Source organism: Mus caroli, unplaced genomic scaffold (assembly GCF_978045245.1).
Source record: "Mus caroli unplaced genomic scaffold, Mus_caroli_1 scaffold_17, whole genome shotgun sequence".
Lineage (NCBI taxonomy): Eukaryota > Metazoa > Chordata > Mammalia > Rodentia > Muridae > Mus > Mus caroli.
Window position 1 is genome coordinate 81,879,169 of NW_028227272.1, and position 17,223 is coordinate 81,896,391.

General features: G+C 43.2%; 1 protein-coding gene across 6 annotated transcripts in view; it reads right to left on the reverse strand.

Moving 5' to 3' along the window:
* The window catches only part of App (amyloid beta precursor protein), a 228,973-nt gene that overhangs the window by 17,441 nt on the left and 194,309 nt on the right, over positions 1 to 17,223 (reverse strand). For all 6 annotated transcript variants that reach the window (XM_029470477.2, XM_029470476.2, XM_029470475.2 and 3 more), the window contains one exon: positions 5,692 to 5,913. In XM_029470477.2, coding sequence (XP_029326337.1) covers positions 5,692 to 5,913 — 222 coding nt within the window. The remainder of the gene's footprint in view (positions 1 to 5,691; positions 5,914 to 17,223) is intronic.

The following is a 17,223-nucleotide window of genomic DNA, read 5'->3' on the forward strand; positions in this document are numbered from 1 at the left end:
GGGAGGAGGAGGTCCCCTGGGTCAGGTCTGGCAAGTGTAAAAGAGAGAAAGAAATCTGAGCGTAGTGGTGGAGGGAAGCCAGCGGGAGTTTGATGGGAGCGTTGGGGACCCACAGTTTCAACCATTTAGCTTACAGAGGCTCACAGGCCAAGTGGTCGGCAGTGACCACAACCCCAAATCCATTCTGGATGGCACAGTTGGTAAGAATGGCAGCAGGGAACAGAAGGACAGAGAGCTGTCTTCATAAAATGAGCCAATTGCGCTTCTGAGCGCATTAAGAGAATTGGGCGTGTCAGGAGGCTGAAGCGGTCCTGACTTTGCTGGTGTGCAAACTGGCAATGTGGTCTAGAAAAGAAGTGGAGGAGTGGCATCGATGAAAGCCAGAACCAGTGTCAAGGTGTGTGACTGTGGCCAAATAGCCACCCGAGGCCGTTTCCGATTATGGAAAAAGGAAGGTAACAGCACCTGGTCTTTTTATTGCAGTAAGGAGTGATTGTTTTCAAAATTCACTTCAGAAGCTTCTCGCGCTATATGATTGATTACATTGATTACACTGAAGGTTCTCACGCTGTATGATTCCATTTATCGAATGTCCTGTATGTTTCAACAATGACATGGACAGTTTCTCAATATCTCATTTCTCACCGCAAATATGAACTGTGATTTTTATGACCCCTGTAAAATGGAGTTAGCCGAAGGGTGTGACTCTACTTTTTTATATGTCTTGATGCCAAGGAGCTAATTGGTGCAGCGGTTGCTGGTGTGGCCAAACGAAGCTCCACTCGCTGTTGACAGTCACACCTCAGAAAATGTACGTTTGGCTCAGGGTAGCACCTGAATCTGTGGTGCACAGGCAAGGTGTACAGTGGGTTGCCTCATCACCCACAATTATTATGATAATGATGAAAATTACTAGTGTGTAGAGAGACATTATTCTAAGTGCTATTCATTCTACTGGGGTATGAACACAATTCTGACAAATTTCCCTGACTGGAAAACTTTGTTTTATGATATTGTTTACGGTATGAAAAAATTCTGTTTCTTGTCTACCTATATTGCCTTTCAGAATTTGGGATATACACACGCTGTGCTTTGACCAAAGTCCCCACTCCACTCCCTCAACCCCAATTCCTCCTCTACCCTCTTCCATTCTTCCCTCCCAACTTCCTGTGTCCTTTCCTTCAGCCATAGAGTCCACTCAGCACCGCCAGCGTGCATACTGACTGAGAGCCATCTACTGGACCGCCGGCCGCATCTTTGGAGAGAACTGACTCCCTGGCTCGCAGCAGCCATCAACTGCCAAAGTCCTGAGGTAGGGCTGGCACTTATGATCACCTCTTCACTCGATGCAGATCCTGTGCAGGTCTCGCCTTCTGACTGTCTCAACGTCTGAATCCATTTGTGTAAGTAACTGCCCTGATCTGTCCTGAAAATACTCTCATCAGAGCCATCCACACTCTTAACTCTCTTTATTTTTTTTCCTCAATGTAAAAGAACTAAATGACCAGGTATCTACTGGTCTAGACTCTTTTTGTTGAAGAAAATCAGGCCCTTTCCAGTAAGCATTTGAAACTATGCTGGTAAGGGCCTCATGGACAATGAAAGGAAACCCTTTGAGAGCTGTAGGTATTTTTAGTAGCTCAGGGTGTGTGTAGAGGAGAACAGGGATCATGGGAAATGCACAACAGGAACACTGTATCATATGCCTTTATTACTTATTCATTTGAAGGGCATACGGTTTAGGCACATGGTGAGCCATCTGGACAGAGAATGACCACGCCTCTCTAACAAGACCCAGTTCCATTGAAAAGGTGTTTTAAAGAGGTCTCTAGGAAAACGTTCTCAAACTGCCTTTAAGCAAGGAATGAAGATACAAATTATCTCAGGCTGGACAGTGGCTGGGGAGGCTCAGTCATGTGAGCAGTCACACGGCAGAGCTGTAATGGAACGTCAGACCTGACCATTAGGAGCCCTGGCTACTCTCCCAAGGGGAATGTGGTGTTTAGTCCCTAGACTAAGCAAAGAGAGGCATGACTGCCATTTAGTGGGGGTGAGGATCCAGGTCACTGAATGCCGGAGTACACAGGGTCATTGCAGCAACCCACACCCTACCCGGTTCTCTAACTTCCCACTGAATGTAAGGGGTGAATGGTAATGTAAATCCAGAACCCACTTCCGTTCTATTTATGAATTCAGTATGGCTCCATAGTGTTGTGTGTGCATGTCATGAGTGGTGTGTGCACACAGGTGTGCCTGTGTGTGCACTTGGTTGGTCCATGCACACTGCAGAGCAGGCCTTAGCGTATCTCATTCTAACACTGTACCTTGCTGCCTTGAGACAGGGTCTCTCACTGAGCCTGGGCTTGCAGATTCATATAGGCTGGCTGGGCCATGAACACTCAGGATCCGCCTATGTCTGTTCCCAATACAGGAGTTATACATATGATATATGCTGCCATGTGGGATTTAGTTTTTGGGGGCAAAAGGGGAATCTACCTGTTTGCCCCCAATACTGGAGTATGTATAGCCATTTTTTTTTAATGCAAGTGTTGAAGATTCAAAGTCAGGACTTTATGTTTAGAGAACAATTCATTGTTCTTACTTACTGAACCAACCAACCCCTGCAGTTCTTAGTGTGTGTGTGTGTGTGTGTGTGTTACTGAGTAACTACAGGGAGGACTGTATTATTTCAATGTTGCTATTTGCAACATCTTTGCTATTTGCAACATTGTTGCTACATGCAACATTGTTTTTCCAGGAAGACCTTGCCAGTCCCATTTATTCTAAGATGAACTGTCATAGGCTGGGGGGCTACGGTCCATAGTGGAGGTCAGGCTTAGCATCCACAAGTCCTAGGTTCACCCCTCAGACCATCAAAGTCAAACAAACAACCAACAACAACAACAACAACAAAATGAATTAATTGTTGAAAAGGCTTTTCAAAATACCTGTTCTAATGGGGCATTGGGTATATAAAGGTGAGACCTATACTTCAAGACTTGGAGATCATGAAGACTCATGTGCCCTGGGGCATAAAGCTAAGCTGGCATTGTTGCAGACTGAATAGATAGATGGTTCACATGTTCTACATAAGCCTTTATATGGACTAGATTCCTGCCCTCTCTTGTTCCTGCTCTCATTCTGGTGTTAATCATTAGCAGATTTGTGTGTGTGTGTGTGTGTTTGTGTGTGTGTGTGTGTGTTTGTGTGTGTGTTTGTGTGTGTGTGTGTTTGTGTGTGTGTGTGTGTACACATTATTTGCACCATCACCTTGAATTTTAAGACAAGGTCGCTTACTGGCAAAGAACTTACCAAGTAGGCTAGGCTGGCTGGGAAATGCGCTTGAGGGGTCTCTATCTCTCTACCTTTCCAGAGCCACCAAACCTAGCTTTTTACATAGGTGGTGGGGCTTGAACACAGGTCTTCATGCTTGCCAGGCAAAACCAGTTTCCTAAGTGACCTCCCCAGCCCCAGTAGCACACCTTTAACAAGAAAGCCTGCTTTGGATGAGACCTAGGCTGCATCACACTGAATACTGAGCATCCATCCAGACTCACTTAAATCAAGGCTCTGCCTCGACATCTTGGCAATTGTCAAGAGTATCAGTGATCGTGTCTGTGGTGTGTCACATGTGCGTGTCACAGTATGTGCTTTTACTATGAAGAGCCAATCTCATGTGCACTGAGCTTAGAAAATGAGGCTGTACATTTTTTGACATACTCATCTCATTACAGATTATGTACGTGGTAACAATGACTTCAGAGCCCCAAATGTATCTCTATAATACCACGGGGCATAGACAATCAAATGACCTACTCTTTTTGGTTTTGTTTGGGTAGGATTCTTTTAACAAGTGGGAAAGTCAATTATTCATATCCCATAAATAATGTTGATGCTGTGTAGTATCTAATTTAATTATACCTGTAAGTTGCCTTTGTTTTTTCAGATTAAAGAAGCAAATTGGGTTGTTATGCTGTGGGAAAAAAAAGTCTATACAAAGATTTCCGCAGCCTGTCTTCAAAAACTGCTCACTCACCGGGCATGGTAGCAACTCACCTTTAATCCCAGCAAAGGCAGGCAGAACTCCGTGAGTTTGAGGCCATCCTGGACTACAAGTGAGTTCCAGGATAGCCAGAACTACATAGACAGATATTGACTCAAAAACAAACAAACAAACACCCCAAAACCAAAATCAAACAAACAAACCAAAAACCAACCAAACACAACAATCACCCTGTTTGCTCAGTGCTTTTACACTGTGAGGAAAATCCCAGGCAGACACTGTTGCCTTCTTGGAAAACATGCTTAGTTTCAAGAAATCAAGATAATTGTGTGCATGCAATTTGCACTGAACATGGAAAAATGGCAAAATAAGCTAACAGGTTATTTTGTTGTTTCCTAAACAGGTACTTCTAAGTCCCTGTACTGGCTGGTTTTGTGTGTCAACTTGACACAGCTGGAGTTATCACAGAGAAAGGAACCTCCCTTGAGGCAATGCCTCCATGAGATCCAGCTGTAAGGCATTTTCTTAATTAGTTATCAAGGCTGGGAGGGCCCACTGTGGGTGGTGCCATGCCTGGGCTGGTCGTCTTGGGTTCTATAAGAGAGCAGGCTGAGCAAGCCAGGGGAAGCAAGCCAGTAAGCAGCATCCTCCATGGCCTCTGCATCAGCTCCTGCCTCCAAGTTCCTGCCCTGTGTGAGTTCTTGTCCTGACTTCCTTTGGTGATGAACAGCACTGTGGAAGTGTGAGCTGAATAAACCCTTTTCTCCCCAACTTGCTTTTTGGCCATGGTATTTCATGCAGGAATACAAACCCTAATATAATCCCCCCTGGAAGAATTACATCACCCAGGTGTGCAGATTCGTTGATCAAGAAATCATTTCTCTTTAGTTCTGACGTAAACTTGCTTCATTCACTCTACTCATTCTCTTGGTGCGCTGCATTCTCTCAGTAAGAATCGGCGGCTGAGGAGGATTATTTCAGCGTCTGTCTACTTCACTGTACAAGGCCCTGTCAAATCTTCTCTCTGGGGGATCAAATTCTGCCCTTAATTTGGTCACCCTTTTCATTAAAGGTGGACATTCTGGGCCAAAAGCTTAGAAGCGCAAATCAAATCCTGGTTTCATGGAAGAGATAAAATAACTCCCAGTGAGAGTATTTTTAAATAATCATTTCTCAGTGTCTTAAATTCCCGAACATAGGAGGAGGCAGGTGGGTTTCTGGGAGTCCAAAGATGTGTGTCTCTAGTTCTCTGTCTCTGTCTGTCTCTCTGCCACCCCCGCTCCCCACCTCCACAGTCATCCATGACCTGATCTATGTTTCCTTATGTACTTTTATTTTGAGATGGTGTTTCCCTATATTGTACATACCAATCTTGGGCAGCTGGTAGGTGTGTGCCTCTCTCTATGTAAATATGTATGTAAATTTACAAAGAGAAAGGAGAAATAAAAAGTACTAGTTTATTTTTGTTACCTTTCTTAAAATGTAGAAATGAAGACGGCACATAGGGTAATCACAGCATATATTGTGAGTCCTCTAATCTATAGGAGTGGTATCCCTGAGGATGACACAGATCTCTACACACACCAGGTCCTTTTCTCAAAAGTATTCTAGGCAACTGTTACCACTGGGACCTATAAAATAGGACACACACACACAGAAGGCTTTTGGCTCTCGTTAGGGACTCTTACCTTCATTTTCTGTATTGGCTGGCACAGAGTCCACCCCAAAAGGATGCCATGGCTGGAGATCATCCAGGCTGAATTCCCCATTCACGGGAAGGAGCTCCACGGTGGTCTTGGTTTCAGTCAGCGAAGGCATGAGAGCGTCGTTTCCGTAGCTGATTCTGGGTTCACTGATCATGTTGGCCAAGACATCGTCGGAGTAGTTCTGCTCCTTCTGAAGCAGCTCATCTAAAAGAAAAGCCATTGTGTCCTTGGTTAGCGTACGCTTACAGCAGCCATTCCAACTGACTACGTACCGTGTGTGACGAGGTGTCACTTGGCACCACCTAACATGTAAAAAACGAAGCACCTTAAAGAAAGTCAGAGATTAGCGATTGTCCAGATAGGCTGCTTTGAGACTGGCTGATCTTGTTGCTGATCCTCTTCTCTAGATGTGAAGACTTGGAGGGTGAACTAACTGTCTTTTCCTTTCCACAGACTCCCCATGTATCCAGTGATCATGAAGGACTCTACAGCATGCTGTGATGTGGTCCCGGGGTGGAGTGTTAACAGCAGGCACGGAGGTGCAGCCTGGGAACCAAGATATAGTGTCTGTCTACCCCTACCTCTGGGCAGATGTGGATGGGTGAGAAAATATTACAAACAGGCTTCCTGCTCCATTCAGTCACCGTGACCTTTGCTCTGAAAACAGCTGCCTTCCCCAGATGCAGCAGCGCTACAAACATACACTTTGTCCTTCAAGGCATATCACTGAGGACCCTGAAGGATGCTCGCTCTCTGGGCTAATCTCCTATCTCTTCCTCTCAGCATCATGTAAGTGAACTGAGATGAAAGTCCCTGAATTTCTTTTCTGTAGCTTCTATCTTCCCCGAAAAAAAAAATCATCAACCTTATGGAATATAGCTGACCTACCCAAAGACCTGAGAGTCCAGTGAGAAATCCTCCAATCACACATTTCATTATTAAAATAAAGTTTACTGGGGGAACAGAAAAACAGAATGTAATATAATGAGTGTAGTTGCTACCACCACCACCAGAACCCTCCAAAACAGATGATTTGTGAATCTCCTATTATCTTACAAAAAGTTCCCCTGACATTTTAACTATATATTTTTTTAAAAATCAGAGGCCCATTGATCATATGGTATTAATACTTGATTAATTAAGTGTGTCATTACTGAGTCACGCCTGTGTCAGTTTACTGAATTATATTTCAAGCCAATCACTAGTTAATATCAACGCTGGAGAAAATAAAGAAAATTAAACCTGGATTTATACTTGACTTGTAACATTTTACTATCATCCTTTCAATCCTCTTTTAAGTTGACAAAAAAGCCAATTTACTGGAAAAATTAATATTCTGCTCAAATGTGTACCCATTAAAACAATTTGAAGGGACAGCATTAAAGTATGTGATTAATATCTTCCTGTAGAGTCAGTTTTATTACAAGAGATTATTTTAAATGATAGAACCCCTAGCAAATTTGTCCTTTTGAAGTCTAATTTGAGTTATAATATATACCTGCTCAGTGTGGCACTGATCTAAAATTCAATATTTGATGCTTGCAATGACCTTTCCCACACAGATAAAAGGCCCTCATTAGACTTCTCCTAGACTTTTTCATGTCTTACCAAGTCACAGGTAATGGCCAGTAACTTGGCCAAAGTCGGATTTAATAAATTAAGTGGGCATTTCTTTTATATAAATCTTATGCTTTGACTGGTTAGCACTTAATACCCTGAAGTCAAGATAGTTTGCAATAATTATCGATGCCCACACGTCCACCTTGAGAGGCAAGAACCAGGAAGGAGCTCTTGGCTGCTTGAGAGGTCTCGATGGCATTTATTACCACGCTTTTCCCGGACTTTGAAAAACTTTTTCATTGTCTTGCTGTTACCACCTAATGTCTGAAAATGTCAGCCCGTCCTTAGGAAGAGAGAAAGAAAGGATGGAAGGAAGGAAGGGAGGAAGGAAGGAGAAAGAGTAAGCAAGCTCTGTGCCCTTAACATTTTCTCCTTACATTTCCTTCTCCAACTTTCCCGTTTGAAAATGACCTATGCTTGAAGGTGTAAAGATCTCCTTCATGGACAGCATTGAAATGGTATTTCTTCATGACTGACTCTTTTATTCTGAGAACGTGGAAGGTATATGATGCTTGAGCCTTCCTCTTGGACTACAGAGTTGGTTCTTTTCCCTCCTGCCTACCCGTGGCAGTTAGCGTCGATACATTCTCAGCCTCAGAACTATCCATGATACATACTTAACAACTTGACAACATCTGAATGTCCACTTGTGAATCCTCTCCCTGTTCTGTGACCTCCCCTCAATTTTGCTTTGATGAAGTGTAGCTGTGGACTTACTGCCTGCTACCATATGAATATTCCTCAAAATTCCCGTATTGAAATTTACTCCCCGGAGAAGTAACAATACACAGGGTTTGTGTGGGGTTTGGGGATGGGGTTAAGTGAAGGCTCTCATTGCTATTAATGGAGTAGGGCTTGTCCTCTCTGGAGGGCACAACCACAAGTCCCCACTCTGAAAGAGGAAAGTTGAGTTCTCTAAGACACTGAAGCTCCCAGCATCTTCTTAAACTTGTAGTTAGGTCTGTGAGAAACAAAGTTTTATTTTTTATAAATTGCCTAGTTATACATTGATATAAATTTGATAAATTGCTGGTTGTTGGTTTTTGTTGTTATTGTTTTACTTGAAGACAAGAGTCTCATATCTCTCATGGAATCCAGGCTAGCCTCAAACTCTATGTAGCTGAGGATAACCTTGAACCCATAATCCCCCACTGCCCAGTTCTAAGATCATAGGAATGTACCACCGCATCGAGCTCAGATATTGTTAAGGCAATATGAACTGACTGACCGCTGCTCTTTACCAGTCTGCATTTGACTGCCTTCCCTAGATCCTTCCCAGATACTGAGGCAAGACTCCTTCTCATTTCAATAGTCTCCATTGTGTAGTGAATTAATCCAAGATGCTAGGGTTCTTCAGTGTTCCTAGCTCCCTGCATATCTCCAGCCTTGTGGGTTACAACTCTTTCCTGTCTCCAGCATCCCTCTTGAGCTGTGGTATTGAACAGCGTGGGTTACCATCCTAGGAGTGCTTATTTGCAGAGCAGATCAAACATAAGCCTTGCATCTGGAGAGGCTGATTTGTAACCATATAGAGTGGACATTGCCTCTCACCACTCCCCACTCCCACCCCAAAAGGAGTTTCTCAGACTAGAGCAGGTGGAGAGAGAGAGAGAGAGCGAGAGCGAGCAGAGTAGACCACATGTCCGTCTCATAGGAAGATCTTATATTTGGATACATTTGCATACAGGGTCCTGGAAAGTTCAGGCAAAGATAACTGTGGCACCCTTTTCTCATTTATCCTTAAAGTTGTTGGTGAGATATTTCCTCCAAATAGACACAAGACAAATAGACACAAGCCCACTGCTGTGAACAGCACACAAATTCACAGGATGGGGACGGAGCGGTGGTGACGGCTCAGTAATTAAGAGCACTGGTTGCTCTTGCACAGGACCTGGGTGGAGTTCCCAGCCCCTACACGGTAGCTCACAACCATCTACAACTCTAGTTCCAGGGCATCTGATACCTTCTGCTACATATAGCAGGCACATATGTAGTGCCAATACATAGATGCAGGCAAAACATTCTTACACATTAAAAAAAAAATCTAAATCACCTGAAAACAAACAACAACAAAACTATTAGGAAATTTATGTGAAAAGTTGAAATGTTCAAGAAAAGCGACATTTTCAGTTGAGAGAAAAATCTCTTAGCACAAGTAGCAGGGATCCATATTATTATCTTAATGTAACGTAGGGAATTTAAAAATAACCACTTGTGGCAATGTCATTTAGAATAAGAAATTCAGTCTGCTCTTAAGGGCAGAGAGCTGGATAAATTCAAAAGGATTGCCATTACCACGGTAGGACTCTACTTTACGATCATAAAATGTTCAAGACAGCCAGCTACTCTGTGATTAAGGGCTCAGGATTTTACCGCTGGGAAATGCATTGGCGCTGGGCAATTGTGCCTGTGTCCGACAGGGCAGGGACCAGAGTTACTGTGTCACTTAGCTTTGATCCCATGGTGAGGCAAAGCCACCAGAAACCATCTTCTACTGTGTTTGTGGTGGCTGGGATGGGTTATACTTTTATTTGAATTATTTTAATATTTTATTCTAATTTGATGGCCTATATTAAGGACCATCGAAGCCTTTATTTATTTTTTTTTTTCCTGTGTTTCATTTTATTTTATTTTTTTTTTTTTTAATATTTTTATTACATAATTTCCTCAATTACATTTCCAATACTATCCCAAAAGTCCCCCATAGCGCCCCCCACTTCCCTACCCACCCATTCCCATTCTTTTGGCCCTGGCATTCCCCTATATTGGGGCATATAAAGTTTGCAAGTCCAATGGGCCTCTCTTTCCATTGATGGCCGACTAGGCCATCTTTCGATACATATGCAGCTAGAGACAAGAGCTCCAGGGTTCCGGTTAGTACATCATGTTGTTCCAACAATAGGGTTGCAGATCCCTTTAGCTCCTTGGGTACTTTCTCTAGCTTCTCCATTGGGAGCCCTGTGATACATCCAATAGCTGACTGTGAACATCCACTCCTGTGTTTGCTAGGCCCCGGCATCGTCTCACAAGAGACAGCTATATTTGGGTCCTTTCAGCAAGATCTTGCTAGTGTATGCAATGGTGTCAGCGTTTAGAAGCTGATTATGGGACGGATCCCTGGATACAGCAGTCTCTAAATAGTCCATCCTTTCATCACAGCTACGAACTTTGTCTCTGTAGCTCCTTCCCTGGGTGTTTTGTTCCCAATTCTAAGAAGGTGCACAGTGTCCACACTTTGGTCTTCATTCTTCTTGAGTTTCATGCGTTTAGCAAATTGTATCTTATATCTTGGGTATCCTAAGTTTTGGGCTAATATCCACTTATCAATGAATACATATTGTGTGAGTTCTTTTGTGATTGTGTTACTTCACTCAGGATGATGCCCTCCAGGTCCATCCATTTGGCTAGGAATTTCATAAATTCATTCTTTTTAATAGCTGAGTAGTACTCCATTGTGTAAATGTACCATAATTTCTGTATCCATTCCTCTGTTGAGGGACATCTGGGTTCTTTCCAGCTTCTGGCTATTATAAATAGGGCTGCTATGAACATAGTGGAGCATGTGTCCTTTTTACCGGTTGGGACATCTTCTGGATATATGCCCAGGAGAGGTATTGCTGGATCCTCCGGTAGTACTATGTCCAATTTTCTGAGGAACCGCCAGACTGATTTCCAGAGTGGTTGTACAAGCTTGCAATCCCACCAACAATGGAGGAGTGTTCCTCTTTCTCCACATCCTCGCCAGCATCTGCTGTCACCTGAATTTTTGATCTTAGCCATTCTGACTGGTGTGAGGTGGAATCTCAGGGTTGTTTTGATTTGCATTTCCCTGATGATTAAGGATGTTGAACATTTTTTCAGGTGCTTCTCTGCCATTCGGTATTCCTCAGGTGAGAATTCTTTGTTCAGTTCTGAGCCCCATTTTTTAATGGGGTTATTTGACTTTCTGGAGTCCACCTTCTTGAGTTCTTTATATATATTGGATATTAGTCCCTTATCTGATTTAGGATAGGTGAAGATCCTTTCCCAATCTGTTGGTGGTTTTTTTGTCTTATTGATGGTGTCTTTAGCCTTGCAGAAGCTTTGTAGTTTCATGAGGTCCCACTTGTCAATTCTCGATCTTACAGCACAAGCCATTACTGTTCTATTCAGGAATTTTTCCCCTGTGCCCATATCTTCAAGGCTTTTCCCCACTTTCTCCTCTATAAGTTTCAGTGTCTCTGGTTTTATGTGAAGTTCCTTGATCCACTTAGACTTGACCTTAGTACAAGGAGATAGGAATGGATCTATTCGCATTCTTCTACATGTTAACAACCAGTTGTGCCAGCACCATTTGTTGAAAATGCTGTCTTTCTTCCACTGGATGCTTTTAGCTCCCTTGTCGAAGATCAAGTGACCATAGGTGTGTGGGTTCATTTCTGGGTCTTCAATTCTATTCCATTGGTCTATTTGTCTGTCACTATACCAGTACCATGCAGTTTTTATCACAATTGCTCTGTAGTAGAGCTTTAGGTCCGGCATGGTGATTCCACCAGAGGTTCTTTTATCCTTGAGAAGAGTTTTTGCTATCCTAGGTTTTTTGTTATTCCAGATGAATTTGCAGATTGCACTTTCTAATTCGTTGAAGAATTGATTTGGAATTTTGATGGGGATTGCATTGAATCTGTAGATTGCTTTTGGCAAGATAGCCATTTTTACAATGTTGATCCTGCCAATCCATGAGCATGGGAGATCTTTCCATCTTCTGAGATCTTCTATAATTTCTTTCTTCAGAGACTTGAAGTTTTTATTATACAGATCTTTCACTTCCTTAGTTAGAGTCACGCCAAGATATTTTATATTATTTGTGACTATTGAGAAGGGTGTTGTTTCCCTAATTTCTTTCTCAGCCTGTTTATTCTTTGTGTAGAGAAAGGCCATTGATTTGTTTGAGTTAATTTTATATCCAGCTACTTCACCGAAGCTGTTTATCAGGCTTAGGAGTTCTCTGGTGGAATTTTTAGGGTCACTTATATATACTATCATATCATCTGCAAAAAGTGATATTTTGACTTCCTCTTTTCCAATTTGTATCCCTTTGATCTCCTTTTGTTGTCGAATTGCTCTGGCTAGGACTTCAAGTACAATGTTGAATAGGTATGGAGAAAGTGGACAGCCTTGTCTAGTCCCTGATTTTAGAGGGATTGCTTCAAGCTTCTCACCATTTACTTTGATGTTGGCTACTGGTTTGCTGTAGATTGCTTTTATCATGTTTAGGTATGGGCCTTGAATTCCTGATCTTTCCAAGACTTTTATCATGAATGGGTGTTGGATCTTGTCAAATGCTTTTTCCGCATCTAAGGAGATGACCATGTGGTTTTTATCTTTGAGTTTGTTTATATACTGGATTACGTTGATGGATTTCCGTATATTGAACCATCCCTGCATCCCTGGGATGAAACCTACTTGGTCAGGATGGATGATTGTTTTGATGTGTTCTTGGATTCGGTTAGCAAGAACTTTATTGAGGATTTTTGCATCAATATTCATAAGGGATATTGGTCTGAAGTTTTCTATCTTTGTTGGGTCTTTTTGTGGTTTAGGTATCAGAGTAATTGTGGCTTCATAGAATGAGTTGGGTAGAGTACCTTCTGTTTCTATTTTGTGGAATAGTTTGTGAAGAACTGGGATTAGATCTTCTTTGAAGGTCTGATAGAACTCTGCACTAAACCCATCTGGTCCTGGGCTTTTTTTAGTTGGGAGACTATTAATGACTGCTTCTATTTCTTTGGGGGATATAGGGCTGTTTAGATCATTAACCTGATCTTGATTCAACTTTGGTACCTGGTATCTGTCTAGGAACTTGTCCATTTCATCCAGGTTCTCCAGTTTTGTTGAGTATAGCCTTTGGTAGAAGGATCTGATGGTGTTTTGGATGTCTTCAGGATCTGTTGTTATGTCTCCTTTTTCATTTCTGATTTTGTTAATTAGGATGCTTTCCCTGTGCCCTCTAGTGAGTCTGGCTAAGGGTTTATCTATCTTGTTGATTTTCTCAAAGAACCAGCTCCTTGATTGGTTGATTCTTTGAATAGTTTTTCTTGTTTCCACTTGGTTGATTTCACCCCTGAGTTTGATTATTTCCTGCCGTCTACTCCTCTTGGGTGAATTTGCTTCCTTTTGTTCTAGTGCTTTTAGGTGTGTTGTCAAGCTGCTAATGTGTGCTCTCTCTAGTTTCCTTTTGGAGGCACTCAGAGCTATGAGTTTTCCTCTTAAAAATGCTTTCATTGCGTCCCATAAGTTTGGGTATGTTGTGGCTTCATTTTCATTGAACTCTAAAAAGTCCTTAATTTCTTTCCTTATTCCTTCCTTGACCAAGGTATCATTGAGAAGAGTGTTGTTCAGTTTCCACGTGAAGGTGGGCTTTCTATTATTTATTTTGTTATTGAAGATCAGCCTTAGTCCATGGTGATCTGATAGGATGCATGGGACAATTTCAATATTTTTATATCTGTTGAGGCCTGTTTTGTGACCAATTATGTGGTCAATTTTGGAGAAGGTACCATGAGGTGCTGAGAAGAAGGTATATCCTTTTGTTTTAGGATAGAATGTCCTGTAGATATCTGCCAGATCCATTTGATTCATAATTTCTCTTAGTTTCACTGTGTCCCTGTTTAGTTTCTGTTTCCATGATCTGTCCATTGGTGAAAGTGGTGTGTTGAAGTCTCCCACTATTATTGTATGAGGTGCAATGTGTGCTTTGAGATTTACTAAAGTTTCTTTAATGAATGTGGCTGCCTTTGTATTTGGAGCATAGATATTCAGGATTGATAGTTCCTCTTGGAGGATTTTACCTTTGATGAGTATGAAGTGTCCCTCCCTGTCTTTTTTAATGACTTTGGGTTGGAAGTCAATCTTATCAGATATTAGAATGGCTACTCCAGCTTGTTTCTTCATGCCATTTGCTTGGAGAATTGTTTTCCAGCCTTTCATTCTGAGGTAGTGTCTATCCTTTTCTCTGAGATGAGTTTCCTGTAAGCAGCAAAATGTTGGGTCTTGTTTGTGTAGCCAGTTTGTTAGTCTATGTCTTTTTATCGGGGAGTTGAGTCCATTGATATTAAGAGATATTAAGGAAAAGAAATTGGTGTTTCCTGTTATTTTTGATGTTAAAGTTGGCATTTTGTTCTTGTGGCTGTCTTCTTTTAGGTTTGTTGAGGGATTACCTTCTTGTTGTTTCTAGGGCGTGGTTCCTGTCCTTGTATTGGTTTTTTTCTGTTATTATCCTTTGAAGGGCTGGATTCGTGGAGAGATAATGTGTGAATTTGGTTTTGTCGTGGAATACTTTGGTTTCTCCATCTATGTTAATTGAGAGTTTGGCTGGGTATAGTAGCCTGGGCTGGAATTTGTGTTCTTTTAGTGTCTGTATAACATCTGTCCAGGATCTTCTGGCTTTCATAGTCTCTGGTGAAAAATCTGGTGTAATTCTGATAGGCTTGCCTTTATATGTTGCTTGGCCTTTTTCTCTTACTGCTTTTAGTATTCTATCTTTATTTAGAGCATTTGTTGCTCTGATTATTATGTGTCGGGAGGTATTTCTTTTCTGATCCAGTCTATTTGGAGTTCTGTAGGCTTCTTGTATGTTCATGGGCATCTCTTTCTTTAGATTTGGGAAGTTTTCTTCTATAATTTTGTTGAAGATGTTCGCTGGTCCTTTGAGTTGAAAATCTTCATTCTCATCCACTCCTATTATCCGTAGGTTTGGTCTTCTCATTGCGTCCTGGATTTCTTGGATGTTTTGAGTTAGGATCTTTTTGCATTTTACATTTTCCTTGATTGTTGTGCCGATGTTCTCTATGGAATCTTCTGCACCTGAGATTCTCTCTTCCATCTCTTGTATTCTGTTGCTGATGCTTGCATCTATGGTTCCAGATTTCTTTCCTAGGGTTTCTATCTCCAGTGTTGCCTCATTTTGAGTTTTCTTTATTGTGTCTACTTCCCTTTTTAGGTCTAGTATGGTTTTGTTCATTTCCATCATCTGTTTGGATGTGTTTTCCTGTTTTTCTGTAAGGACTTCTACCTGTTTGATTATGTTATCATGTTTTTCTTTAAGGATTTGTAACTCTTTAGCAGTGTTCTCCTGCAATTCTTTAAGGGATTTTTGTGCTTCCTCTTTATTGTCTTCTTCCTTTTTAGCAGTGTTCTCCTGCATTTCTTTAAGTGTGTTATTAACGTCCTTCTTGAAGTCCTCTATCATCATCAGGAGATATGCTTTTAAATCCGTGTCTAGCTTTTCCGGTGTGTTGGGGTGCCCTGGACTGGGTGAAGTGGGGGTGCTGGGTTCTGATGATGGTGAGTGGTCTTGGTTTCTGTTAGTAAGATTATTACGTTTACCTTTCGCCATCTGGTAATCTCTGGGGTTAGTTGTTATCGTTGTCACTATTTAAAGATTGGAGCAGAAGCTGTGTTCCACTCACCAGCAGTCCCAAAATCCTGCGGCGGGGGTCGTGGGTAGCTGGCGGGTGTCAGGCAATCCTGCGCTCCCACTACCCTGGCGCTGATCCGGCCGGGTGAGGCCTGTGGCCCTACTCAGGCTGGTTTCTGCTTCCCTAACTAATGCAGTCTCAGGTCCCGCGCAATTGGATTGGAGCAGAAGCTGTGCTCCCCTCACCAGAAGTCTTAAGATCCTGTGGCGGGTGTTGTGGGCAGTTGGCGAGTGTCAGCAGACCCTGCGCCCCAGCTGCTCAGGTGCTTTTCTGACCGGAAGAGGCTTGTGGCCCTGTGTGGGCCGGATTTCTCTCTCCCCAACCAGAGCAGTCTCAGGTCCCGCGTGATTGGACTGGAGCAGAAGCTGTGTTCCACTCACCAGCAGTCCCAAAATCCTGCGGCGGGGGTCGTGGGTAGCTGGCGGGTGTCAGGCAACCCTGCGCTCCCGCTACCCTGGCGCTGATCCGGCCGGGTGAGGCCTGTGGCCCTACTCAGGCAGGTTTCTGCTTCCCTAACTAATGCAGTCTCAGGTCCCGCGCAATTGGATTGGAGCAGAAGCTGTGTTCCACTCACCAGCAGTCCCAAAATCCTGCGGCGGGGGTCGTGGGTAGCTGGCGGGTGTCAGGCAACCCTGCGCTCCCGCTACCCCGGCGCTGATCCAGCCGGATGAGGCCTGTGGTCCTACTCAGGCCGGTTTCTGCTTCCCTAACTAATGCAGTCTCAGGTCCCGCGCAATTGGATTGGAGCAGAAGCTGTGCTCCCCTCACCAGAAGTCTTAAGATCCTGTGGCGGGTGTTGTGGGCAGTTGGCGAGTGTCAGCAGACCCTGCGCCCCAGCTGCTCAGGTGCTTTTCTGACCGGAAGAGGGTTGTGGCCCTGTGTGGGCCGGATTTCTCTCTCCCCAACCAGAGCAGTCTCAGGTCCCGCGTGATTGGACTGGAGCAGAAGCTGTGTTCCACTCACCAGCAGTCCCAAAATCCTGCGGCGGGGGTCGTGGGTAGCTGGCGGGTGTCAGGCAACCCTGCGCTCCCGCTACCCTGGCGCTGATCCGGCCGAGTGAGGCCTGTGGCCCTACTCAGGCTGGTTTCTGCTTCCCTAACTAATGCAGTCTCAGGTCCCGCCCGAAGCCTTTAAATATCCAAGCTTACCAATTGCTATATTAGTCTAAGAGACAACATTCATTTTCCTAAGACTCCCTTTTCCCCTTCAGGACAGTACCTTGTTACCATCTAACATTGCATCAGGTACTACTGCAGTCAAGAATTTTCTTCTGTAATATCCAGACACTTGGGGTTTTTCAAGGTTAAATCGGGAATATTTAATTAAGCCCAGGGATGGTAATATTTCACTTATGGTTTACATAATGGTTGTGAATTCTAGTACACACACACACACACACACACACACACACGCAGAGTGAACCCCCATCACTTTC